Genomic DNA, 27,089 nt, shown 5'->3' on the forward strand with positions numbered 1-27,089 from the left:
CTTTACAGATACATCTCAGTGAATATTTTGAAGCTTATTTTATGAACGTTTATTCTGTGTAAATGTGACTCTGCCCTCCATAAGTACTCACATAAATCAATGTATTCCAACCGCTCCCACAATCTGATTCTGCAGCGTGACTTAATTATTATTAGCTGGGTTTTCATGGCTCTGTCTGGTGCTGGAATAGAGAGCCATCATGAATTACAACACTGATGTCATTGGACTGTGTACTAGTTGTTGTAATCAAGCCTCCCATTTTCAATGACAGCCGCACAGTAAAAGAAAAGGGAAACATGTACTCTGTGATCATTTAATAACTATCAACAGCTTTGCTGTTTTATCAGGGTTTCCAGTGAGAGCTGCAGACAGGGAATAAGCGTGACACATACTGTTATACTGTATACACAAATGCCCTCGTCGGTTCACAGTAGCTGTCTGTAAACAGGGAACTCAAATACACACACAATATGGAGTGATGGGAACATTGACTGAAAAGGCAGGGTAAAGTAGCAGGCTATATGGATGACACAAATATATGTGTTTTGAATGTGTGTGCATGTGTGTGTATCTTGCAACTACGGACACATTGGAGTTTTTTGAGTCATTAGTCATGGTAACCATGGTGTAATCTGTTTGCTGAACAACAGGCCAGTGAGTGTCTGTATATGGATGGTGAGTTTCCTTTCTCACAGTGTGGAAAACTACAACTAACCCCTCCCTCTGTAAGATCATCCCTCCATTCCAAATTCCCTTTGTTCATTCTCTTCTCCATGCTCCTTCTCTCTCCCCCTCCTTGTCCCTGCCCTCTCGGTCCCCCTCCCTCTTTCTCCTCCTCCCCCTCTCTCCCCTCCCTCTCTCTCCCCTTTCCTCTCTCTCCTCCTTCCTCTCTCTCCTGACAGTTCTCACTCTTTCTCTCTCTGTTCCTCGCTTTTCTTAGTCTCTTTCTAACCCTCTGTCTCTCACTCACTCTCACCAACCAAAACCAAAGAACCATTTCTAGAATACTTTGTTTAAATGACAGGAACTCCTCGATCCTTATTTGTATTTGGGTGCATTCAATATGCTTCTCTCTATTTCTCCCCAGTTTTTCTCTCTCTATACTTTTCAAACATGGAGGAAGTTGTTATGACTAACACACTTCCTGATGCCAGTCCCCTCATTTCCCACTTTCCGTGCCAAGTAACACTAACTGTCAACTTTCGCCTGCCTCCCTCCAACTGTAATGCCAGTCTCTTCTTTCATGTCGTCCCTTCTCATGCCAACTAATACAAAACTGCTGTTCCCTGTTCATGCCAACTAAGGCGTCCTTGTCTTTGCTATCCATAAGATGCATACTTATATCTCTTTTTTCTCTACAACTTGCGTAACTAGTCTAAGAAAGTAAGACTATTTGTATCCAGACTTACCTTTTCCGTCTGGTACCTTGCCACATTTACCTCCTTCACAAGGACTCCTTCATCTTTCTCCTTTACACTTTCTTTCACAATCCATTACTTTCCAGGGTTTACATCTGTAAAATGTTGCTGGATGAGGGAGAGAGGAAATTATAAGAGTAAAATCCACAAACCCTAGCCTGATCTTGGATGTGTTTCTGCTTTTACCAACTCGTTTGGTCCTTGAAAAGCCAAACAAAGCAAAGTTAGAACTTATTCCTCTGTGTGTGGCCAGATATCCCTGATTTATAGCAGGTTCCCAGGTCCCACCCCTAATTAGCTATTTTTCGAACTTTGATAACAAGTCTTGAAGCCTTCAGCACTAAAAGACATCTAAAGAGGCAGGTAGGGGTCTAGACAGGCAGGGTTCTAGACAGGTAGGGTTCTAGACAGGTAGGGTTCTAGACAGGTAGGGTTCTAGACAGGCAGGGTTCTAGACAGGTAGGGTTCTAGACAGGTAGGGTTCTAGACAGGCAGGGTTCTAGACAGGTAGGGTTCTAGACAGGCAGGGTTCTAGACAGGTAGGGTTCTAGACAGGTAGGGTTCTAGACAGGCAGGGTTCTAGACAGGTAGGGTTCTAGGCAGGTAGGGTTCTAGACAGGTAGGGTTCTAAACAGGCAGGGTTCTAGACAGGCAGGGGTCTAAACAGGCAGGGTTCTAGACAGGTAGGGGTCTAAACAGGAAGGGGTCTAGACAGGTAGGGATCTAAACAGGAAGGGGTCTAGATAGGTAGGGGTCTAAACAGGAAGGGGTCTAAACAGGAAGGGGTCTAGATAGGTAGGGGTCTAAACAGGAAGGGGTCTAGATAGGTAGGGGTCTAAACAGGAAGGGGTCTAGATAGGTAGGGGTCTAAACAGGAAGGGGTCGAGATAGGCAATAGTCAAATCAGGCAGGGGTCTAAACAGGAAGGGGTCTAAACAGGAAGGGGTCTAGACTTGCAGAGGTCTAGACAGGCAGATCAGTGATGGCACAAGACAGATGTGCTCCTATTCTTTAAATAACATTTGAGTTACAATGTGTGTAATATGACCAGCAAAGTTCAAAGAAGTGTTGGATGTTGGATGTTTGATGTTGAACAGGGCCTTTCTTCCTACAAAGTCTTTGCTTACCAAACATCTTGCATATGTTACAGTAGTCTGCTTTTATATAGGATGTCATTGATATTTCTACATAGAAATTAGCAGGTATTTACTCTTAACATTTTATTTATTTTTGTATTCCTTTACAGTAATACGTATTACTCTTGGGAAAGAGACAATGACATATTCAATATTTCTTCAAAGACAATGGTAAAACTATTTCAACACACATAAAGAGTCACATTGTAAACCTCAGATCCAAGTTTATCCAGTAAATACATGTAATTACATGGTTGCTTTATTAGCCTGTGTTCTAATTCTAGAAATGTAATTTGGGCATGTTTTATTAGCAATGATGCAATGTTAATTCCTTCTGCTATATCCATCAAATGTACTTATTATATCTATTAGGTAGTTATTATTTTGAACAGTGCTACCTGTGCATGAGGTCCTCTGTATATAGTTCATTGTCCTTTATATAGTTCAATGAAACTGTGAAAACTGTATAATAACTGTGTAATAACACACACTTTTGGTGTTTTCATGGATTTGTACCCAGTTCAGTAAACAACTCACATCCAGTACATACGTGCACACACACCCACATGCATGCACACACAGTTTAATTCAGTGTCAAAGTATTTCATTTATCAAATGCACCGAATAACATAGCGCCATTCTGAACAATTACATTCTTGTGATATGGCATGCGATGTGCGATGGCCGATAGGGTGATAGTGTGATTCTTTGACGCAGTGCGCATAGCATAAATTGTGTGAATAGATGCTTTGATTGAAGTGTTTGATATGGTTTCTCCACTGAAATGGTAGGTTTAGAAGAATGTAGTTGCACAACATGATTTTCCAAGCTAACAAAACACATAGGGTATGGGGTTACCTTAGCATTATCCGGTTGGGCTACATTAAGTACTGTTTCCACAAACCCCATTAGTAAATATGAATTTTCCCAAACAGCATTTCAATGAACCAGCTGGGAACCAAAAGGTTCAATTCGAATTAGACAGATACAATCAAGGTGATGAAATATGACACAGATTTGTTGCAAGTGTGTGGCTGTACTGGACGTCAGTTACCTATTTTAAAGATGAAATTAGTTGCTCATTAGATAGTAGCTATGGTAGTGTTGTATATCAGGAACATGGCACTTCATCTGGAAGATAATTTACTGGGTTGGAACAGCACAGGCTCTGCCTGCAGGACAATGGCTCTCACTTTTCCTGGAGGGCTGTGGCCCGGTTGGGTTTCTCTTCAATCCCAGCTGTCTAACCTGTTTTAGCTGTTTATTCAGATAATAATTAGCTGAATGAACAGCTAAAACAGGTTAGACAGCTGGGATCAGAGAGAAACCCAACCGGGCCATAGCCCTCCAGGAACAGTGAGAGCTATTGTCCTGCAGGCAGGTCCTGTACTGTTCCTGGAGGGCTATGGCCCGGTTGGGTTTCTCTCTGATCCCAGCTCTCTAACCTATTTTAGCTGTTCGTTCAGCTAATTATTACCTGAAAAAACAGCTACATTTGGTTTGGAGTGAAAACCTACAGGAACAGGTTTGGGCCGCCCTGGTTTTGCACTTTAAATTACAATTTCAGTACAGACAAAACTGACTAAATAACGTCTGAATAGCGTGTTCTCTGGTTGTCACTGAATTAAAGCAGCATGAAAAATTTTGCCAAAATACGTGAGAGACTGAACAACTAAATCAACTATAAGCATTCCATTGGAGTCATTGCCTATTGCATCACGGTCTCCTAAATATGAACGTGCCCCTATACACTATAGTATGGACATCCAATTATGTATTCTGGTTCAAGTTCAAAAGGTTTATTTGTCATTTGCAATAACAAGTTATGGCAAGGAAATGCTTGGTTTTCCTACTCCCGACAGTGCAGTTAAAAGTAAAAAAAAAAAGTAACAGTACTTATAATATATAAATAAAAAGATAACAAGACACAAACTATCAATAATAACACTATGCAAAAAAACATGCATCAATAATAATAACTATACAACTGTACAACCGTAGTGCAATGTAAAAGTGACAGGTGTGCATGGGACTATGGATGGACGGGAGGAGGAGTTCCTGAATTGAGCAGCCTTACGGCCTGAGGAAAGAAACTGTCCCGTAGCCTGTTAGCTTGGACGGAATACTCCTGTACATTCTGTCTGATGGCAGCTTGGTAAACAGTCCATGGCATGGGTGGCTGGGATCTGTAATGATCCAATTGCTCCTCCTCCTACACCTCTCTGTGTAGAGATCTTGCAGGGATGGCAGGTCAAAAACATTCATTTACACATAAATAAAAAGGGCTATCCTCAGTGCCAGTACTCAAGAGTTTAGAGCCTAGAATCTCCACTGCTCAACTTATCACATATTTTGTAGAACAAACCAACCCTGGAGTTGTGGAAGGTTAAATCATGTTGGATTGGCTATACCAGAGAGTTACTACAGGATTTTTCACAATTGAACAAATACAGGTTCCATTGAATTGTTTATTTCAGGGCAATGGTGGTCATTCATTTAACCTGGTCAGTCATTTTGCCCTGCTGAAAACCTATTGCTTAAACTCTCTCTACCTGTAATATTTACCTACCCATACAGTTCCAGTACAGGCTTCTCTTCCACACCTCGAAAACAACCATAACACTGGCACATCATGAGATGTTTGGTAGAACAGGTTGGGTTGGATGCAACGCCTTACTAATAGGGTTCCCTTATGACCCAACTGTCACTCCCTGTTAACTGAAGGGAAATAGCAACGGTTTGTAACAAGCCTCTTTTTTTCTTTGGCCAACAATTCTGAACAATGCAATGAACCATGAGCCAATTCACAACAAATTCTGAACTAATAATACAAAATAAATGACTGTATTCATTTTCTGAGCAAGCTTTAAATCCTTGCTTTTGCATGTTTTTTAACTGGTTTCTTAAGCTAACATTACTTGTTTTTTCACTGTAGTGTCCATCATAGTTTTAACTCCTTCAGAGAGACAAGCTGATATTATTACCGTAATTTCTGCAGTTCATTCCAGGTGGAGGGGCCTGAGAACTGGAACACTGGATGTTTCTGGAGGACTTTAGGGTTTGATATTGCTTCCAGTCTGTTTAGGGTTTGATAATGCTTCCAGTCTGGTTAGGGTTGGATAATACTTCCAGTCTGGTAAGGGTTTGGGTTTGATAATGCTTCCAGTCTGGTTAGGGTTTGATAATACTTCCAGTATGGTTAGGGTTAGGATTTGATAATGCTTCCAGTATGGTTAGGGTTAGGGTTTGATAATGCTTCCAGTCGGGTTAGGGTTTGATAATGCTTCCAGTATGGTTAGGGTTAGGGTTTGATAATGCTTCCAGTATGGTTAGGGTTAGGGTTTGATAATGCTTCCAGTGTGGTTAGGGTAGGGTTTGATAATGCTTCCAGTATGGTTAGGGTTACTGTTTGATAATGCTTCCAGTCTGGTTAGGGTTTGGGTTAGATAATTCTTCCAGTGTGGTAAGGGTAAGGGTTTGATAATGCTTTCAGTATGGTTAGGGTTACTGTTTGATAATGCTTCCAGTCTGGTTAGGGTTTGGGTTTGATAATGTTTCCAGTGTGGTTAGGGTTAGATCATTCTTCCAGTGTGGTTAGGGTAAGGGTTTGATAATGCTTCCACTGTGGTTATGGTTTGATAATGCTTCCACTGTGGTTATGGTTAGGGTTTGATAAGGCTTCCAGTGGGGTTAGGGTTAGGGTTAGTGTTTCAGATTCCTCTAAAAACATCATTATAAGGGGTTCACCCAATGGAATTTGGAATTCCCATCCAATTGAACGCATTATACAGTAGAGCCAGTCACATGGTGGTTGGAACTTTTATGAAGTCCCACTCCACAGGACAAAATAAGACTGCCAACTGTTTCTAGCCTGTCAAAAAACAAAGAGAGCAGTGCATCCATCCCCCTTGTCATACAATCAGCTGAACACCCCAAACTGATTTTGAATGGGATTGTGATTGGTGGTAATATGAGACACATAAGGAGGTCATTTCTAGACATGATGAGACCACCTTTATAAAACACTGTGTTTTGGAAGGAGCTTTGCACATGCTCATATGACTGGAGTACACCTTTGAAATGGTGTGTACCTACAGTGCTTATCCAAACATTGTATACTGTAGATCAAGTAGTAAGGAAATGTTGCAAATGTCACAGTAAATAAGAATTTTCCCAAACAGCATTTCAATGAACCAGCTGGGAACCAAAAGGTTCAATTCAAATTAGACAGATACAATCAAGGTGATGAAATATGACACAGTGTAATAACACACACTTTTGGTGTTTTCATGGATTTGTACCCAGTTCAGTAAACAACTCACATCCAGTACATACGTGCACACACACCCACATGCATGCACACACAGTTTAATTCAGTGTCAAAGTATTTCATTTATCAAATGCACCGAATAACATAGCGCCATTCTGAACAATTACATTCTTGTGATATGGCATGCGATGTGCGATGGCTGATAGGGTGATAGTGTGATTCTTTGACGCAGTGCGCATAGCATAAATTGTGTGAATAGATGCTTTGATTGAAGTGTTTGATATGGTTTCTCCACTGAAATGGTAGGTTTAGAAGAATGTAGTTGCACAACATGATTTTCCAAGCTAACAAAACACATAGGGTATGGGGTTACCTTAGCATTATCCGGTTGGGCTACATTAAGTACTGTTTCCACAAACCCCATTAGTAAATATGAATTTTCCCAAACAGCATTTCAATGAACCAGCTGGGAACCAAAAGGTTCAATTCGAATTAGACAGATACAATCAAGGTGATGAAATATGACACAGATTTGTTGCAAGTGTGTGGCTGTACTGGACGTCAGTTACCTATTTTAAAGATGAAATTAGTTGCTCATTAGATAGTAGCTATGGTAGTGTTGTATATCAGGAACATGGCACTTCATCTGGAAGATAATTTACTGGGTTGGAACAGCACAGGCTCTGCCTGCAGGACAATGGCTCTCACTTTTCCTGGAGGGCTGTGGCCCGGTTGGGTTTCTCTTCAATCCCAGCTGTCTAACCTGTTTTAGCTGTTTATTCAGATAATAATTAGCTGAATGAACAGCTAAAACAGGTTAGACAGCTGGGATCAGAGAGAAACCCAACCGGGCCATAGCCCTCCAGGAACAGTGAGAGCTATTGTCCTGCAGGCAGGTCCTGTACTGTTCCTGGAGGGCTATGGCCCGGTTGGGTTTCTCTCTGATCCCAGCTCTCTAACCTATTTTAGCTGTTCGTTCAGCTAATTATTACCTGAAAAAACAGCTACATTTGGTTTGGAGTGAAAACCTACAGGAACAGGTTTGGGCCGCCCTGGTTTTGCACTTTAAATTACAATTTCAGTACAGACAAAGCTGACTAAATAACGTCTGAATAGCGTGTTCTCTGGTTGTCACTGAATTAAAGCAGCATGAAAAATGTTGCCAAAATACGTGAGAGACTGAACAACTAAATCAACTATAAGCATTCCATTGGAGTCATTGCCTATTGCATCACGGTCTCCTAAATATGAACGTGCCCCTATACACTATAGTATGGACAGCCAATTATGTATTCTGGTTCAAGTTCAAAAGGTTTATTTGTCATTTGCAATAACAAGTTATGGCAAGGAAATGCTTGGTTTTCCTACTCCCGACAGTGCAGTTAAAAGTAAAAAAAAAAAGTAACAGTACTTATAATATATAAATAAAAAGATAACAAGACACAAACTATCAATAATAACACTATGCAAAAAAACATGCATCAATAATAATAACTATACAACTGTACAACCGTAGTGCAATGTAAGAGTGACAGGTGTGCATGGGACTATGGATGGACGGGAGGAGGAGTTCCTGAATTGAGCAGCCTTACGGCCTGAGGAAAGAAACTGTCCCGTAGCCTGTTAGCTTGGACGGAATATTCCTGTACATTCTGTCTGATGGCAGCTTGGTAAACAGTCCATGGCATGGGTGGCTGGGATCTGTAATGATCCAATTGCTCCTCCTCCTACACCTCTTTGTGTAGAGATCTTGCAGGGATGGCAGGTCAGACCTTGTGATGCTCTCTGCTGTTTTAATCACCCTCTGAAGTGCTTTATGGTTGAGGGCGGTGCATCTGCCATTCACTCATGTAAGTAATGTATGTTAGTGATGTTGAGTCCCAAATGTGAATGTACATGAAGAGAAGTGCTGCATTACAAACATTGCTTAAGGGTTAAGGTCTGACAATGCTTTTGGTAAAAGTAACATTGATTACTCCCCATTTATTTACATTGTCATAAAACCGCTAACTGCTAAAAACCTATTGCTTAAACTCTCTCTACCTGTAATATTTACCTACCCATACAGTTCCAGTACAGGCTTCTCTTCCACACCTCGAAAACAACCATAACACTGGCACATCATGAGATGTTTGGTAGAACAGGTTGGGTTGGATGCAACGCCTTACTAATAGGGTTCCCTTATGACCCAACTGTCACTCCCTGTTAACTGAAGGGAAATAGCAACGGTTTGTAACAAGCCTCTTTTTTTCTTTGGCCAACAATTCTGAACAATGCAATGAACCATGAGCCAATTCACAACAAATTCTGAACTAATAATACAAAATAAATGACTGTATTCATTTTCTGAGCAAGCTTTAAATCCTTGCTTTTGCATGTTTTTTAACTGGTTTCTTAAGCTAACATTACTTGTTTTTTCACTGTAGTGTCCATCATAGTTTTAACTCCTTCAGAGAGACAAGCTGATATTATTACCGTAATTTCTGCAGTTCATTCCAGGTGGAGGGGCCTGAGAACTGGAACACTGGATGTTTCTGGAGGACTTTAGGGTTTGATATTGCTTCCAGTCTGGTTAGGGTTTGATAATGCTTCCAGTCTGGTTAGGGTTGGATAATACTTCCAGTCTGGTAAGGGTTAGGGTTTGATAATACTTCCAGTATGGTTAGGGTTACTGTTTGATAATGCTTCCAGTGTGGTTAGGTTTTGGGTTTGATAATGTTTCCAGTGTGGTTAGGGTTAGATAATTCTTCCAGTGTGGTTAGGGTAAGGGTTTGATAATGCTTCCAGTCGGGTTAGGGTTTGATAATGCTTCCAGTCTGGTTAGGGTTGGATAATACTTCCAGTCTGGTAAGGGTTAGGGTTTGATAATGCTTCCAGTATGGTTAGGGTTACTGTTTGATAATGCTTCCAGTGTGGTTAGGTTTTGGGTTTGATAATGTTTCCAGTGTGGTTAGGGTTAGATAATTCTTCCAGTGTGGTTAGGGTAAGGGTTTGATAATGCTTCCAGTCGGGTTAGGGTTTGATAATGCTTCCAGTCGGGTTAGGGTTTGATAATGCTTCCACTGTGGTTATGGTTAGGGTTTGATAAGGCTTCCAGTGTGGTTATGGTTAGGGTTTGATAATGCTTCCACTGTGGTTATGGTTAGGGTTTGATAAGGCTTCCAGTGTGGTTATGGTTAGGGTTTGATAAGGCTTCCACTGTGGTTATGGTTAGGGTTTGATAAGGCTTCCACTGTGGTTATGGTTAGGGTTTGATAAGGCTTCCAGTGGGGTTAGGGTTAGGGTTAGTGTTTCAGATTCCTCTAAAAACATCATTATAAGGGGTTCACCCAATGGAATTTGGAATTCCCATCCAATTGAACGCATTATACAGTAGAGCCAGTCACATGGTGGTTGGAACTTTTATGAAGTCCCACTCCACAGGACAAAATAAGACTGCCAACTGTTTCTAGCCTGTCAAAAAACAAAGAGAGCAGTGCATCCATCCCCCTTGTCATACAAACACCCCAAACTGATTTTGAATGGGATTGTGATTGGTGGTAATATGAGACATAAGGAGGTCATTTCTAGACATGATGAGACCACCTTTATAAAACACTGTGTTTTGGAAGGAGCTTTGCACATGCTCATATGACTGGAGTACACCTTTGAAATGGTGTGTACCTACAGTGCTTATCCAAACATTGTATACTGTAGATCAAGTAGTAAGGAAATGTTGCAAATGTCACAGGTTAGATCTGTTGATCTTTTGAGTGACCCTTTATTAGTTTGCTAGAGCCACTTGTGTGATAAATAAGGGTTGGGCCTTTTTGAAAAAAAAAGCTTTGCTGTTTAGGTATTTTGGCAGGTCCCTTTTCCCATGTTCAGGTTTTCCGTGCAGGCACACCCTCTGTAACTGTAGCAGCACTGTTGTGTAGATTTGAACACACGTTACATGAAGTGTGTAAGGAATATGAGGGAACACAGAGGGCTGGTTTCAAGTGCAGAGCACAGCAGAGGTTTATTGATATAATCCACAGGAGGAGACAGGAAGTGTGATCAAGGGACAGGCAGAAGGTCATACACTGAGAATCCAAAAGGCAGGAAAAAGCAGGTTCGAATTCCGTGGGGGATTGACCCCGCTAATTAAGACTTGGGCCCCCCAAAAGAGGTATAAACAACAGGTCTGGGGGTCGAAAACAATTACATAGCTATCATTCTTACCTGTAATCGATATTATGATATATTTACTATGTTCATGCCTGGAAGAATCCAGATACCCCTTAAGTAGACCATACCATTTCTTAACCTTGACCTTAGTAGAACGTCTCGTCTCCCTGCCAACTTAGCAGTGTTCAAGGGAGTCCTTGGGTTGAGCTAAGACGTTTAAAAGTAATTTATTCTGGCCTAAACTGCGTGGAAATGTAACGATAAAAAATTGCTAGCTTGTTCCTGAGTTTTGCCATTGGTTATGGTTAGATAAAACAGCTATTATCAAATCTGTTGGAGATTTCCACAAATGTGCATATTTTCTGTGTGTCTATGGCTTGGCGTTTCAGCACAGGAGAGTCAACCTAAACCTCTGTGGTCAATTTGTTAAGGTAAGACTGATTTGATTGAATCTTTTGCATTGGGCTACTTTGAAGACTGAAACATTAGCGTAGCTACTACTTAAAGGCATAGACCACCCAAAAACCTGCCACATTTGTCAGCTGTTTTCTTACCTTGAAAATAGTCTAATAGCCAAAGTAAGGAAACAGCTGAAACATTTTGTTCATTGGGTGGTCTATGCATTTAGTCTTAGTCAGGCACAGACCTAGATGCTGTTTGGTAGTATCACATCTGCCTACTTCTTTGGCATGTTGATAGTGTCTTCAATTCTGGAACTGTGTGGGTCTGGCCAGTTTTGCTCTAGGATACATGGTTAGTGAACCCTGACTACAAACCCGTGGTTCGTGCCCCGTGAGCTGGTGTAATGGATTGGATTGGATAATATCTACAGACTGCAGATATTACGTTAAACAAGCAAGACTCTTTAAGGATTGTAAGACCTGAGTTCACCGAAGCATGCGCCTGCGCTTTACTGGGTTCCCTTTACGCCCTGGGTAAAAAACAGACCCCGCCTGATTGTCATTGTATAATTTGCCCTCTGGGCAAGAGAACAGACTGGGGCTAGACTAGGAACTGGAGTCAAAGGTAAACTAGGAAAAAACAGGTTTGCACACAAAAACCCAGTAACAGTTGCTAAATCAAGAAAGGGCTTAGTGTAGTTGCATTAAAAACAAACAATACCTCACAAAGGAACATGCATGGAACTGAACTAACTGGTAGGGCTAATGGGTAACAGGTGAGTGTGAACAGGTGGTTAGAATTCTAGTGATTAGGATCTGAGGAGTGAGTTGTGTTCAGGGAATTGGTGGCTAGGTTGAGGGATTGAGTTGCATTCTGGGGATTGGTCGTTTGGTTGAGAGTTGATGGTAGACCTGACAAAGATTTTCTACATTCCTGTTTGTGAGATACCTTATTGTAGAATGAGTTTGTTTAGAAGGACAGTAGTAGGTATGTGTATAAAAACAAATTATGGCTTAGTTCAGCTAAAGGAATTACTTGTGACACACAGTTACAAAAAATGAACTACCAGATAGCAAACGTATGGTAATGGATACAGAGGATGTGTGTAACGTCCTGTGTGGCCACAGCCCTCATCAGGTGTCAAGGTTAATGACAAGGTACACCCCTGCTAGTTTTGGTATTATTATATTTTTTGTATAATTGCATTATGTCTCTTTTGTATATGACAATACAATTTGTAAACTATAATGAGTAACATGGCATGAGAATTATTAGTGTAAAAGTATTGATGAAAAACAATTACCAAAACAGAGCCACACCCATTCCCATTAGTGGTTTGGTTGTTGACCGGTGACTTATTTATTGTACAATTCTTCATGTGCAATTTCAAATGAACAGGATACCCCAGGTACAGACCATTAAACAAAATACTTGCTGGTATCCTAAAGTAATAATAAAGTAAACAGAAGTAAATAAGGACTCAGTACTAATAAAAATGGTAATGGGATTAGACACGAGTGCAGATCATGTGACATTTTTTTCCCTCCATCTATCTGAAATTGAAAACCAGATCAATTAAACAAGCCTACTTCCTATATATACTTACCATAAATCTACAGTACTAAAACCGTTAAATATCAAAGCTTGAAACTTAAAGCCTCAATAATGCAGAACTTTTATTTTCAAACTTTTTTCCCAGCAGCCTCCTAAGAGAGAGACATGCGATGTTAGAAACATACAGACAGCAGTAGATATTAACATTCCATTCTCATCAAGAACCCCAACCACCAAATTACTCACTACAATGTTGTTCACATGAGTTCTGCAACTCCCTAAAATGTTTTCCAGATGAACATAAATGCAAACCTTGTTTGCACAATCTGCACCCAGGGTTCTCCTGGCACACTCATCCATATGCAAAAAAGGATTTGACTTGCCAGCCTACGGCCTTTTGGAAGACAAATTTGCTGTATGTTTTAAGTGAAAGGATAGCCGACCAAAAATACTTAGAAAATCACCATACTCTGTGTGCAGGAATTTATTGTGTGGGAGAAATTGATCTACCTGTATAATTAATGATAACCATACTATTCATATCGCAATACTAGCCAATTCATACTTTACATATTTTATGGGAAAAGGGGGGGTTGCACAGGCCCAGTTCCACAGGGAGGTGCCCAGGCCCAGTTCCACAGGGAGGTGCCCAGGCCCAGTTCCACAGGGAGGTGCCCAGGCCCAGTTCCACAGGGAGGTGCCCAGACCCAGTTCCACAGGGGGGTACTCAGACCCAGTTCTACAGGAGGAGCACAGACCGAGTTCCTCAGGGAGGTGCCCAGACCCAGTTCTACAGGGAGGTGCCCAGACCCCCTGCTCTGCACAACAGTTTCTCACATTCTAGGTGTTTCTCTCCTCCAGGTATATTGTCAGAGAGAGTAAGAAGTGTTCACTAATCATGTTTGCGCTTAATTGGGGCCATGTAGTTTCCCTTTGGGTGCTGCCATGAAGCTGACATTTCTGTGGCCATCCAAGAAGCCTCATACGGTCATAGGTTATATATATTTGTATGCTTGCTTTGATAAAACTGGGGAAATAAAGTAGGAGAATGTTTAGCTGAGAGCAGTGGGATGGATTTGAACCCATTCTGCAGCAGCACATGTAGACCAGAGGCAGCAGCTTACAACACTGGATCACCCTAGGTAACCACCACACAAACATGTCCACTGTATTGATAACTACAACGTCATTATAAATCACATCATGGAGGCAGATCTTCCCTGAAGGCACAAATTAATGAAATAGTTAGACACGATTGAGAGGGCGGAAAATGCATTCAAAACAACTCTTAATTAGAGGTTTTACCAAAGTTACTGCTTGTTTCCTACCGTAAACTGTTACCCTTACCATATCCTTAAACCTTATCTTGACCTAAGCCTTACCTAAACAATTCCTTTAGAATTAATATTTTTTCAGAGTTGGAACATCTATTTAGGCAACCAATCCCATTCAATTCTGCCTCCAAGGCATAAGTTTGAGATAGTGAAACTCCCATCTCCAATAAGCATAGTTAACAGTGTTAAGAAAATGTGGAGATAGAAGTTCGTAGTCTCAGTTCTTATTACCATAAATAACATAGATATTTGAGATGAGGTTATCCTGAATTTTTAAAAATTCTGCTCTGGTTGGTAGTTGTGGAGTACCTACAACTGTTTTGAATTAGCCGTGGGACAGTGATGAACCAAAAAGTAGAGATGGAGTATGGGAGTAACTTGTAATGCTGTAATGTAATCTTTATTCTTAACCACAGCAGTATTGTAACAAACAGGCAGACTCATTTAGAGCAATATTTTGACATTGTCCAGAAAAGTACTCTGTTCAGTGTAGCTGTAAATATTGTGTTGCATGCTAAATTTGAATGGTTATAATTAGCTTTTCCCTTAGAATATTTTCTGAAATAATTTATCTCTAGGATTTCTGGATTGTATGGAATCATCACACTAATAAAACCCAGCAGTATAACAACACTTATATTTCATCAAAGCCAAACCAGTGACAGTAAGAGTGAAATGTGTGTATCTGTTCATTCATTCAGGCTTGGCAGACTTGCTCTTGTTGCCTTTGCCCGTTTTAGTGGCCCTGTAGTAGCCCCTGGCCAGGGTGGCTAGGAACATGGAGAACTCTCTGAAGTTGGTCTCCCCATCATGGTTCTTATCCAGCTTTTCAAGGGCCTCATCTATCACCTTTTGGTCCACCTTTCCCTGAGACACACACATGCATGAATGGCCCCGGGAAATCAAACCCACTGTCTTGGCTTTGCATAAGTCATCAAATCAGATTGTATGGGTTCTGTCCACTTTATAGCAGATGGTGTTGCATGTGTAGCGGGCTGAAATATTGCCCTTTTGGCTCCTCAGTAATGCAGAGTAAAAGACATGATAGTAATAGTAACTGTGACATAAACAAAAAGAAGGAACTTTAAACAAAGTCATAATTTACAATCTAACACTCCAGTGGGCAACAATGGTCTACCATGCTCTACCCACACTGCGTGTGTGTGCGTGTGTGTGTGTGCGTGCGTGTGCATACATAAATATGGTGAGTGTATGTTCCTTACATTGAACTCTGGGCCAGCCAGCTCTTTGTTCATCAGCTTGGCCATCTCTGCACTGCTAAGCTGGTTCTTCTTATCGTCCTTTCTAGCATACTCGTCAAACACCTCCACCATGCTTATAATGGCTTTCTCCAGTTGGGACATGTTGACCTGAACAGAAAGAAGGTTCGGTGGGGGGGTATGAATCCTGGAGTTAGAGGGAAGGAAGTAGATGGACAAAAGGGGGGGTTGTAAATTAGGGAAGTAGAGGGATGACAGGAGGGGGGTTGTGAATGAAGGAAGTAGATGGACATAAATGGGGGGGTTGTGAATAAAGGAAGTAGATGGACAAAAGTGGGGGGGTTGTGAATGAAGGAAGTAGATGGACAAAAGTGGTGGGGTTGTGAATAAAGGAAGTAGATGGACAAAAGTGGGGGGGTTGTGAATGAAGGAAGTAGATGGACAAAAGTGGGGGTGTTGTAAATGAAGGAAGTAGATGGACAAAAGTGGGGGGGTTGTAAATGAAGGAAGTAGATGGACAAAAGTGGGGGGATTTTAAATGAAGGAAGTAGATGGACAAAAGTGGGGGGGTTGTAAATGAAGGAAGTAGATGGACAAAAGTTGGGGGGGTTGTAAATGAAGTAAGTAGATGGACAAAAGTGGGGGGGTTGTAAATGAAGGAAGTAGATGGACAAAAGTGGGGGGGTTGTAAATGAAGGAAGTAGATGGACAAAAGTGGGGGGGTTGTGAATGAAGGAAGTAGATGGACAAAAGTGGGGGGTTGTGAATGAAGGAAGTAGATGGACAAAAGTGGGGGGGTTGTGAATGAAGGTAGTAGATGGACAAAAGGCGGGGTTGTAAATTAGGGAAGTAGAGGGATGACAGGAGGTGGGTTGTGAATGAAAGATGTAGAAGGATGAGAGAAGGAGGGTTATGAATGAAGCATGTACAAGGATTTTAGTATTTATTCTGTATTTGTCTGGCCATTACTATGATTATGACTCAAGTTGGTCCAGGTACACTAATCATGATAGCAGGTTTTATGTTATAGATCAGGATTATTCAACACTGGACCTCAAAGCAAGTTCCACTAAATGTTTTTCATTGCAACCCTCTAATCAAGGAGGTATTTAGACCTGGGAATTGGGTGCAATTGATGATGAGGTAGAATAGAAAAAAAGGAGGCTCTGGGTAATAATTGAATACCCCTGTTATAGATCCAGGTAATTGATGTAAAATAATCCCAGGATCTCTAAAAGGATCCCAATTAAATACATTTCAAATACGTAAATTTACAGTTAATCATGCATGCTAATTAGATTTTTTTTATTTACCCCTCATCCACAAACATAATTAAATACACACATTGCTATGCTCTGCAATCTCCTCTATACATTTCCCATCTCTCTCTCTCATTATCTTCCTCTCATGCCTTGTTTTCTCCTTCTGCACTTTGTTATTCCTAACCAAATATAATAGACCAGAACTCCCTCCATGTCTACTCCCTGTTCTTTGCCTCCCCAGGGTGAGTTCCACCCCACCTCCCTCCATCCACCCCTCCCGCCTTTTTTACGCACCTCAGAGTAGCCTGTGACTTTTCAGAGGAAGATAAGATTTATTGATGTCTGTGAGCGACTTTGCTTGTCCCGGAGTCCAACTTATACTGAGGTGTCCAAATGCCTCCTCTTAGCAGAGTGGGCAAACGGAGAAGCGGAGAAGCAGTGAGTCATGCCCTAAAAATGAGGCCAGCTCCTCCCACATCTACGATCACGCCGTGCCAATATCATAATTGGTGTGAATTCGGGTCAAGATTGTGTTCATACTTTAAGTCCTATGGGCATGTGGCGTGTATTTGCTTGTCACAAAGCCTCCCGTTATAGACCTCCAACATGTTGCAATAGTTTGTACATGTTTTCATGTACAAACTATGGGATAAGTGGTGCTATGGAGATTCCAGACTTCTCTAAAAATGGGAAATATGAGTCACAGCTGAGGCATGTCCTTATTTGTCCATTATGTTGTGTGTGTGTGTGGTGTGTGTGTGTGTGTGTGTGTGTGTGTGTGTGTGTATGCTTGTGTGTGGGGTTTATCATGGCTGATTTTGTATATATTGTCGCAGAGGGCACTTTTGCAAAAAAAAAACATTTTAACTCTGCTACAAAACCTTGAGCTGCATGTCATACCAAAATGTCTTCATGTCCCCTTTGTGGACCCGAGATGCCTGGCTGTATGTTAGTAGTGGCCCCTCCTACATTCAGCCATTTTGCTTCCATCTACCGTTAGCGGTTCAATCAGGAGAGCACACGGCCATTGTTACATTATGATACAGTCCTGCCTGTCTGTCAGCAGTGTTCCAGCTGAGACATGTACAACACATTACTAGTGTTGGGAAACTGGACAGGGACTGGTAGGCTGGTAAATAGTTCTCCTATTCTACCGTGGGTAGAGGACTGCCGACTACACTGTGGTTAGTAAAAAATATCTATTCTGAATTTGCAGAAGCGAAAAAAGTAAGAAACACCCACAATGTTTCCCTCATGATTGTAAATAGAATGACGTTTTGTCAGAATAACGTTTTATTCTGAACCCACATCTTGATTTTCGGGTATTCAGAGAGTCATGCTTTTAATTTATGTCTGAAATAAAGCTTGGAGCAACAGTTTCAGAGTGCAGCCTATTAGAATCTCTCAAATGGTATCATGCCATTCAGATGTCACGCCTGTCGATGCTGATTGGCTGTTTCCTGACTACAAGCAAACCAGATTTAACAAAGGCAAATATCCATTAGTTTCACCAGAGTATATCTGCATAGATATTTTAGCTGTTTAGACTTGATAATGAATGCCCTCTGAGCTTTTATAACTTGCATTACAAGCATAAGCATCAGAATCCAACATGTTCAGTTTATTTAATTCCTGTGTTTGTGAAATTATTATTAAACAAATACTGTATATACTCAAAACATGTTTCCAACTATGATGTTGATATAATGAATGAATAATCCCTGCATCTATTGCTCTGTGAATCTGAGGGTGATTACATATCTTGAGGCCTATCCCACTTTTTTTTATAGCAAAACCAAGGTAGGGAGATGTCTTTCTTGTTGCTTCAACTAAGGATTGCTGTTGAATTTTAGGTAGATTTACTTTTGACAGTTTAAGTTCTGGCTTTGTCGCAAGGTGTGTTTAAGAAATGTGAAGGTTTGTCCAGGTTTTAGCATGTTAATGTTTATGATGTCATAGACACACACATTTCTTAAACACACCTTGCGACAAAGCCAGATATTAATAAGGACCTGTTCACATGGGAGGTTGTGCACACGATATTACAAAACATGTGCTGCGGTCTTTGTAATGTTCTCCTTTCTTTCACAAATATATAGGGTGTGGCAGTTTCACAAAGACATATGAACACACACAGACACAGAAGACCGGGAAGGGCAGCCCAACTAGTTGTTATGAGGTTTGTCATAGACAACTTTATTGTGGTCAATTTCTGAACTGAGAACAGTGCAATTAAGAGTATTTGTTAAAATACGGAAATGTATATGTGTCAATATGTGACATTCAGATCATGTACAGTGCCGTCCATAAATATTTGGACAGCAACACAAGTCTTGTTGTTTTCCGCTCTGTACTGCTGCACATTGAATTAACCAATGGCTAAGGGTTTAAAGTACAGCCAGTCAGTTAATTTGACAGTATTTACATTCATAAAACATGAACTGCGTAGGAGTCGCAGCCCTTTTAATATACAGTGTCCCCATTTTAGGGGACGACAAAATGGGCCTGCCATCCCATTACAGTAATGGCCCCTCTGGGGGCTGGATACCGCTCAGTTGGGGAAAGAGGACAGTCCAACAAAACCTGTCCGTCAGGCTCAAGAAAACTGCTGAACATCCATTGACATCATGCTCTTCCCAAGCCCAGACAGCACCCTGGGAAAGACAATAATGTCAGCAGAAACGTGTGCTTCTGTAGTGAATAATGTCAGCAGTATCGTGTGCTTCTGTAGTGAATAATCTCAGCAGGAACGTGTGCTTCTGTAGTGAATAATGTCAGCAGGAACGTGTGCTTCTGTAGTGAATAATGTCAGCAGGAATGTGTGCTTCTGTAGTGAATAATGTCAGCAGGAACGTGTGCTTCTGTAGTGAATAATGTCAGCAGGAACGTGTGCTTCTGTAGTGAATAATGTTAGCAGTAACTTGTGCTTCTGTAGTGAATAATGTCAGCAGGAACGTGTGTTTCTGTAGTGAATAATGTCAGCAGGAACGTGTGCTTCTGTAGTGAATAATGTCAGCAGGAACGTGTGCTTCTGTAGTGAATAATGTCAGCAGGAACGTGTGCTTCTGTAGTGAATAATGTCAGCAGGAACGTGTGCTTCTGTATTGAATAATGTCAGCAGGAATGTGTGCTTCTGTAGTGAATAATGTCAGCAGGAACGTGTGCTTCTGTATTGAATAATGTCAGCAGGAATGTGTGCTTCTGTAGTGAATAATGTCAGCAGGAACGTGTGCTTCTGTATTGAATAATGTCAGCAGGAATGTGTGCTTCTGTAGTGAATAATGTCAGCAGGAACGTGTGCTTCTGTAAGGGACACTGTCGTCATTCAGGAAGGGAAGGAAGGAGAGACAGGGCTTGTACTTCAAGAGTTCGTATGGCATCTAGTGGTGTAGTTTGGGAAATGTTGATATCCTGGGGACAGGTTTTTTAAGTTATTTATCTTAACAATACCCGTCAGGCAGGAAAACAGGTTGACAGACAGACATTCAGACAGGCAGGCAGACTTTAACATGGTGGAGGTGTGGAGGAACCAAATGCAGGCTGACTTGCATTCAAATAGTTGGATTGAATCAAAACAAAAATGGAATGCAAAAAACAAACTGATACAAAGCAAAGGGCTGACGTTATACAACAAAGCGAAACCAACACTCACCAGCTACGCGCGACATATAGTGACAATAACCGACAAGTGAGGGGAGCAGAGGAGCAACATTTAAACACATCCTGATGGGAAGATTGGGCCCTGGTGTGGGTGATTATGGGAGACATAATTCCTGAAGTGACGGGAGCCGGGAGTGCACGGCACGATGGCGCTGTTCATCACCGTACAGTGACACAGACAGACAGGTAGATCATGCAGACACCTTTTATGAAGGTATAACACAAGTTAAAGAGGCCATATGTCTGATTTGTGTGATGCTACTTAAAATAAATACAAGCATAAATGGCCAAAAGACATCTACATCCATCCATCTTCTTCCGCTTCATCCGGGGCCGGGTCGCGGGGGGCAGCAGTCTAAGCAGAGATGCCCAGACTTCCCTCTCCCCAGACACTTCCTCCAGCTCTTCCGGGGGGACACTGAGGCGTTCCCAGGCCAGCCGGGAGACATAGTCCCTCCAGCGTGTCCTAGGTCTTCCCCGGGGTCTCCTCACGTTGGGACAGGCCCGGAACACCTTCCCGGGAAGGCATTCAGGAGGCATCCGGAACAGATGCCCAAGCCACCTCAGCTGACCCCTCTCGATGTGGAGGAGCAGCGGGTCTACTCTGAGCTCCTCCCGGGTGACCGAGCTTTTCACCCTATCTCTAAGGGATCGCCCGGCCACCCTGCGGAGAAAGCTCATTTCGGCCGCCTGTATCCGGGATCTTGTCCTTTCGGTCATAACCCAAAGCTCTTGACCATAGGTGAGAGTAGGAACGTAGATTGACCGGTAAATCGAGAGCTTCGACTTGCGACTTAGCTCTTTCTTCACCACGACAGACCGATACATCGACCGCATTACTGCAGAAGCTGCACCGATCCGTCTGTCAATCTCCCGTTCCATCCTTCCCTCACTCGTGAACAGGACCCCTAGATACTTAAACTCCTCCACTTGAGGCAGGCACTCTCCACCAACCTGAAGTGGGCAAGCCACCCTTTTCCGACTGAGGACCATGGCCTCGGATTTAGAGGTATTGATTCTCATCCCCACTGCTTCACACTCGGCTGCAAACCGTCCCAGTGCATGCTGAAGGTCCTGGTTAGAAGGGGCCAACACGACAACATCATCTGCAAAGAGCAGAGACGTAATTGTGTGGTCCCCAAACCTGACACCCTCAGGCCCCTGGCTGCGCCTAGAAATTCTGTCCATAAAAATTACGAACAGAACCGGCGACAAAGGGAACTGGGAACAAGTCTGCCGGCAATGCGGACCAAGCTCCTGCTTCAGTCATACAGGGACCTGACAGCCCTTAGCAAAGGACCCAGGACCCCATATTCCCCAAGTCCCTCCACAAGATGCCGCGAGGTACACAGTCGAATGCCTTCTACAAATCCACAAAACACATGTGGACTGGTTGGGCAAACTCCCATGAACCCTCCATCACCCCATAGAGGGTATAGAGCTGGTCCAGTGTTCCACGGCCCGGACGAAAACCACACTCTTCCTTCTGAATCCGAGGTTCTACTATCGGCCATATTCTCCTCTCCAGTATCCTGGCATAGACTTTCCCGGGGAGGCTGAGAAGTGTGATCCCCCTGTAGTTGGAACACATCTACATGTAATGTTTTAAGCTCATTATTCAAAAAAGATTTTTGGAAAATTGTTAAGTGGTCTTGAGATATTCCCCCATTTCTCGCCCTTCCGTCTATCAGACACTCACAGTACTATCACCCCATCCTAAACCACTCTGGACTAGCTACAGTAATACTATTCCGGTTTAATTTTTAAAGGGAAGGGGAGAAAGAGACAAGTTGTTTCATTCTTTTATTTCATTCTTTTAAATGTAGAAAGGCAGGATTCTAAACAAATAACGGCACCCGAAGAAGATATATAATGTTTATTTATTCTTTTATACTGTGCCCCTTCCTTTTTTTACATTTTGTTGTTATTGACATCATTTATAATTGATAGAAGACATATATTTTAAGTCAACCTACAAATAATACCCAGTAATGAAAAAGCAAAAACATATTTGGGAAATAGCTCATATTTTCAACATAAGTATTCACACTCTTTGCCATTACACTCCAAATTGAGTTCATATTCATCCTGTTTCCTTTGGTTATCCTCGAGTTGTCTCCAGAACGTGACTGGGGTGCACCTATACAAATTCAGTTGATCTGACATGATTTAAAAATGTAAACGTCTGAGATCCCACACTTCACAGTGCATGTCAAAGCTAATTTCAAGTTATGAAGTCCAAGGGACTCTATAGCTCATGGCACATTTTTCTTTCCTTGACAAAAAAGTTGAAAAGGAAAGTTTTGAATGAGAAACAGAAGCGTTCAATTTGCAGTGGTCTCTTAATTTTAACCCTTCTGTTCCTCACTCAAAACCTTTCTTTTCAACTTTTTTGGAAAGGAAATATATGGAGCTGTATGTAAACCTCCCTATTTTCCAAACATCTGGTAATTTGTCCTTGCTCCAAAACGAATGGTTTTAAATACTATTTAAAAACCACAACCAACTGAACACAACAAAACAATATTAAGGGTCACAGTGAGTAATTCAGTCCAGGAGCGATGTGCTCTCACTAAACATTCCTCTTGCTTGTATCACAGATAAATAAATGTAATTCTACCTGTGTAAAAACTTCCTTTCTAAGTATTCACCTGATAATACCAATGCTGCCATTTTTGTGAACTATAAACTGAATGTATAACTTTTGTTGTGTGACTGTTTGCAGTGAGGTGTTCTGGACTGACATATCTCAGACTGGACTCACACATGCGTACAACCATTAATGCATTAAAAAATTATTTCTTCATCCAAAGATTGGCATGTCATTTGTCTCATGTAATGGGGAAAATGTCACACAAGTTTCAGCAAGTGAACATTCTGTCCTCAAATTTGATGTGTTAGAAGCAGGAAAAATGGATAGGATGTAAGGATCTGAGTGACTTTGACAAGGGCCAAATTGTGACGGCTAGACGACTGGGTCAGAGCATCTCCAGAACTGCAGCCCTTGTGGGGTGTTCCCGGTCTGCACTGGTCAGTACCTGTAAAACGTGGTCCAAGGAAAGAAAAACTGTGAACCAGCGACAGGGTCATTCCCTGAAGGCATTGGCCTCTTTCAGCAGGATCATGTGCCCTGCCACAAAGCAAAAATGGCTCAGGAATGGTTTGAGGAATACAATGAGGTGTTGACTTGGCCTCCAAATGCCCCAGATCTCAATCCAATCGAGCATCTGTGGGATGTGCTGGACAAACAGGTCTGATCCATGGAGGCCCCACCTTGCAACTTACAGGACTTGAAGGATCTGCTGCTAACGTCTTGGTGCCAGATACCACAGCACACCATCAGTGGCCTTGTGGAGTCCATTAGGCAGGTGGTCATAGTGTTATGGCTGGTCGGTTTTATTTTTATCTGATAGTTCTGTAATTTATTTAATATTATTTTCTTTTTCATGCACTTTGAGATTATTCCTCAATAATGAAAAGTGCTTTACAAATGCAATAAATTATCCATTTAGCTTGAGGGAAGGGGTGAACCAATTTGTTCACTTGCTTGGTTGATATCACCACAATTGAAAGCAAACGCGTCTACCGCCAGTGGCTGTGGTACAGTATGAAGTCCCAAATCGAATCAACACAACCACATTTTAATGTCAGAAACAAACCTTGTTGGTCAGACATCTTGTGAGGTGCATAGCTAGTTAGAAAACTCCACAGCGAGTCAGCGAACTCCAGTCATCACTCTGCCTTGCTTGGGCAAGTGCCCTTGCAAGTAAACTGAGAGGTCCTGAGGTAAAACTCCTTTTGGGCAGAGGTGTTTGGCCACAGGGTTGTTTACTTTGTGTTTGAAATGCAGAAAGGGAGGAAATAGTTGCAGGGGAGAGGAAAAGAACGTGTTTAATCATAAGATTCCTTTGAACCGAAAATAACATTTCTAATTAAAAGCTTCCTTTTAAAAGAAAGTATCTGGCGATTTGGATTGCTTCTTGTGACAGATAAGGTCTTAAGCTTAATGCATACATCTACCTGAAAGTGGTAGACCATTTGTGAATTCTGTTTTCGGGAGGGGGGGGTTCTGCTTCAATAGGGCATTTCTACATCTTGCACACAATTAATCCGGCTTTCTTTCGTTTTAAGTTGAAATACTGCAATTGGTCCGATGTTCACAGACCTCCCTTTGGCTCAGTGTAACATTACCTCCCCCCTCCTCTTCCCACTTTTTAGTTTGAAGCGAAAGATTAGAACCATGTGAGCTCACCACATCTAACTGTGTGAGACTAATAGTTACAGGCGATGGCTCAAGATTGAATCTGGTTGAAGTTAAAGAAATGTTGGTTTTTATAAACCGTACAATACAATATATCTTCGTTCAAATCATCATGCATTCTAGCTAAGCACAAACTACCAAAGCATTCAAGTGTTTATCATGCCGTGAAGTCTAAGCAGATTCAATGGGGAAATACATTTGTACATAGATCAAATATGCTGTATTTATTTCTGACCAGTAGATGTCACTGTGTTAAGTTTTAACTTTTCAACACCAAGTCTCAAAGGGTTTAGATAGCCCATCACTTTATGTAATACTTTAAATCACAGAGCCCCACTAGTAGAACCACACAGCAGAATGTTACTTGCCCTGATGACCAAGGAACCACATCACTTCCCATTCATCACTCATTCACTCCAGCAGAAATTGGTTTTGAGAATGTATATGGGTGCACCACCATATGGTGACAGTAGGGGTCCGTAAATAAACTCAGCAAAAAAAGAAACGTCCCTTCTTCAGGACTGTGTATTTCAACAATAATGTTGTAAAAATCCAAATTACTTTACAGATCTTCATTGTAAAGGGTTTAAACAATGTTTTCCATGCATGTTCAATGAACCATAATCAATTAATTAACATGCACCTGTGGAATGGTCGTTAAGACCTTAACAGCTTACTGAGAGTAGGCATTTAAGGTCACAGTTCTAAAAATGCAGGACACTAAAGAGACTTGTCTACCGACTGTGAAAAACACCCAAAGAAAGATGCCCAGGGTCCCTGCTCATCTGCGTGAACGTGCATTAGGCATGCTGCAGGGAGGCATGAGGACTGCTGATGTGGCCAGGGCAATAAATTGCCATGTCCGCACTGTGAGACACCTAAGACAGCGCTACAGGAAGGACAGCTGATCATCCTCGCAGTGGAAGACCATGTGTAAAAACACCTGCACAGGATCGGTACATCCATATATCACACCTGCGTGACAGGCTGCCCGAGTCACACCAGGAACACACAATCCCTCCATCAGTGCTCAGACTGTCCGCAATAGGACAAATCTGGTCCAGTCCATGAGGAGGAGATGCACTGCAGTACTTCAAGCAGCTGGTGGCCACACCAGATACTGACTGATACTTTTGATTTTGAGCCTCCCTTCATTCAGGGACACATTTCTGTTAGTCACATGTCTGTGTCCCTTGCGGCATCTTGTGGAGGGTGCTTGGGGAATATGGGGTCCTGGGTCCTTTGCTAAGGGCTGTCAGGTCCCTGTACAACCGAAGCAGGAGCTTGGTCCGCATTGCCGGCAGTAAGTCAGACTTGTTCCCAGTGCATGTTGGACTCCGGCAGGGCTGCCCTTTGTCACCGGTTCTGTTCGTAATTTTTATGGACAGAATTTCTAGGCGCAGCCAGGGGCCGGAGGGTGTCAGGTTTGGGGACCACACAATTTCGTCTCTGCTTTTTGCAGATGATGTTGTCGTGTTGGCCCCTTCTAACCAGGACCTTCAGCATGCGCTGGGACGGTTTGCAGCCGAGTGTGAAGCGGTGGGGATGAAAATCAGTACCTCCAAATCCGAGGCCATGGTCCTCAGTCGGAAAAGGGTGGCTTGCCCACTTCAGGTTGGTGGAGAGTGCCTGCCTCAAGTGGAGGAGTTTAAGTATCTAGGGGTCCTGTTCACGAGTGAGGGAAGGATGGAACGGGAGATTGACAGACGGATCGGTGCAGCTTCTGCAGTAATGCAGTCGATGTATCGGTCTGTCGTGGTGAAGAAAGCTGAGCCGCAAGGCAAAGCTCTCGATTTACCAGTCAATCTACGTTCCTACTCTCACCTATGGTCATGAGCTTTGGGTCATGACCGAAAGGACAAGATTCCGGATACAGGCGGCCGAAATGAGCTTTCTCCGCAGGGTGGCCGGGCGATCCCTTAGAGATAGGGTGAGAAGCTCGGTCACCCGGGAGGAGCTCAGAGTAGAGCTGCTGCTCCTCCACATCGAGAGGGGTCAGCTGAGGTGGCTTGGGCATCTTTTTCGGATGCCTCCGGAACGCCTTCCTGGGAAGGTGTTCCGGTCCCGTCCCGTCCCACCGGGAGGAGACCCCGGGGAAGACCTAGGACACGCTGGAGGGACTATGTCTCCCGGCTGGCCTGGGAACGCCTCGGTGTCCCCGCGGAAGAGCTAGAGGAAGTGTCTGGGGAGAGGGAAGTCTGGGCATCCCTGCTTAGACTGCTGCCCCTGCGACCCGGCCCCGGATAAGCGGAAGAAGATGGATGGACGGAAATGTCTGTGAAACATTTTTAGTTTGTCTTATGGTGTTGACTCTTTTAGTGTTCATACAAATATTTACACACATTAAGTTTACTGAAAGTAAAAACAGTTGAAAGTCAGAGGACGTTTCTTTTTTTGCTGTGTTTACTTATGCTGTACTGGGC

The 27,089-nt window shown here is 42.4% G+C and overlaps 1 protein-coding gene and 1 long non-coding RNA gene across 3 annotated transcripts; one reads left to right on the forward strand and one right to left on the reverse strand.

Moving 5' to 3' along the window:
- Nucleotides 1-14,637: 14,637 nt before the first annotated feature.
- Nucleotides 14,638-17,199, reverse strand: s100w (S100 calcium binding protein W). Of its 2 annotated transcripts, none has more exons than XM_010894413.5 (3): nt 17,040-17,199; nt 15,487-15,633; nt 14,638-15,130 (listed from the first exon to the last, which is right to left on the reverse strand). In XM_010894413.5, exons 2-3 carry the CDS (start codon nt 15,625-15,627, stop codon nt 14,957-14,959), a joined length of 315 nt encoding a protein of 104 aa, XP_010892715.1. In that variant the 5' UTR covers nt 15,628-15,633; nt 17,040-17,199; the 3' UTR covers nt 14,638-14,956. The 2 variants fall into 2 exon arrangements, with proteins under 2 accessions (XP_010892715.1, NP_001291058.1); NM_001304129.1 differs by having other exon boundaries at nt 14,645-15,130; nt 15,487-15,670; nt 17,040-17,136.
- A 569-nt stretch (nt 17,200-17,768) lies between these two features.
- On the forward strand, nt 17,769-20,717 carry LOC105024457. Its single transcript, XR_829051.5, has 3 exons — nt 17,769-17,929; nt 18,845-18,924; nt 19,234-20,717. It is a non-coding gene; the product is annotated as an uncharacterized LOC105024457 (long non-coding RNA).
- Nucleotides 20,718-27,089: the final 6,372 nt, after the last annotated feature.

This window comes from Esox lucius, chromosome 20, assembly GCF_011004845.1.
Source record: "Esox lucius isolate fEsoLuc1 chromosome 20, fEsoLuc1.pri, whole genome shotgun sequence".
Classification (NCBI taxonomy): domain Eukaryota; kingdom Metazoa; phylum Chordata; class Actinopteri; order Esociformes; family Esocidae; genus Esox; species Esox lucius.

Coding starts and splice junctions, on each gene's coding strand:
- s100w (XM_010894413.5), bottom strand. CDS start 15,627: ATGTCCCAACTGGAGAAAGCCATTATAAGCATGGTGGAGGTGTTTGAC. Junction 15,131..15,486: donor TGGCTGGCCCAGAGTTCAAT/GTAAGGAACATA, acceptor TGTGTGTCTCAG/GGAAAGGTGGACCAAAAGGT.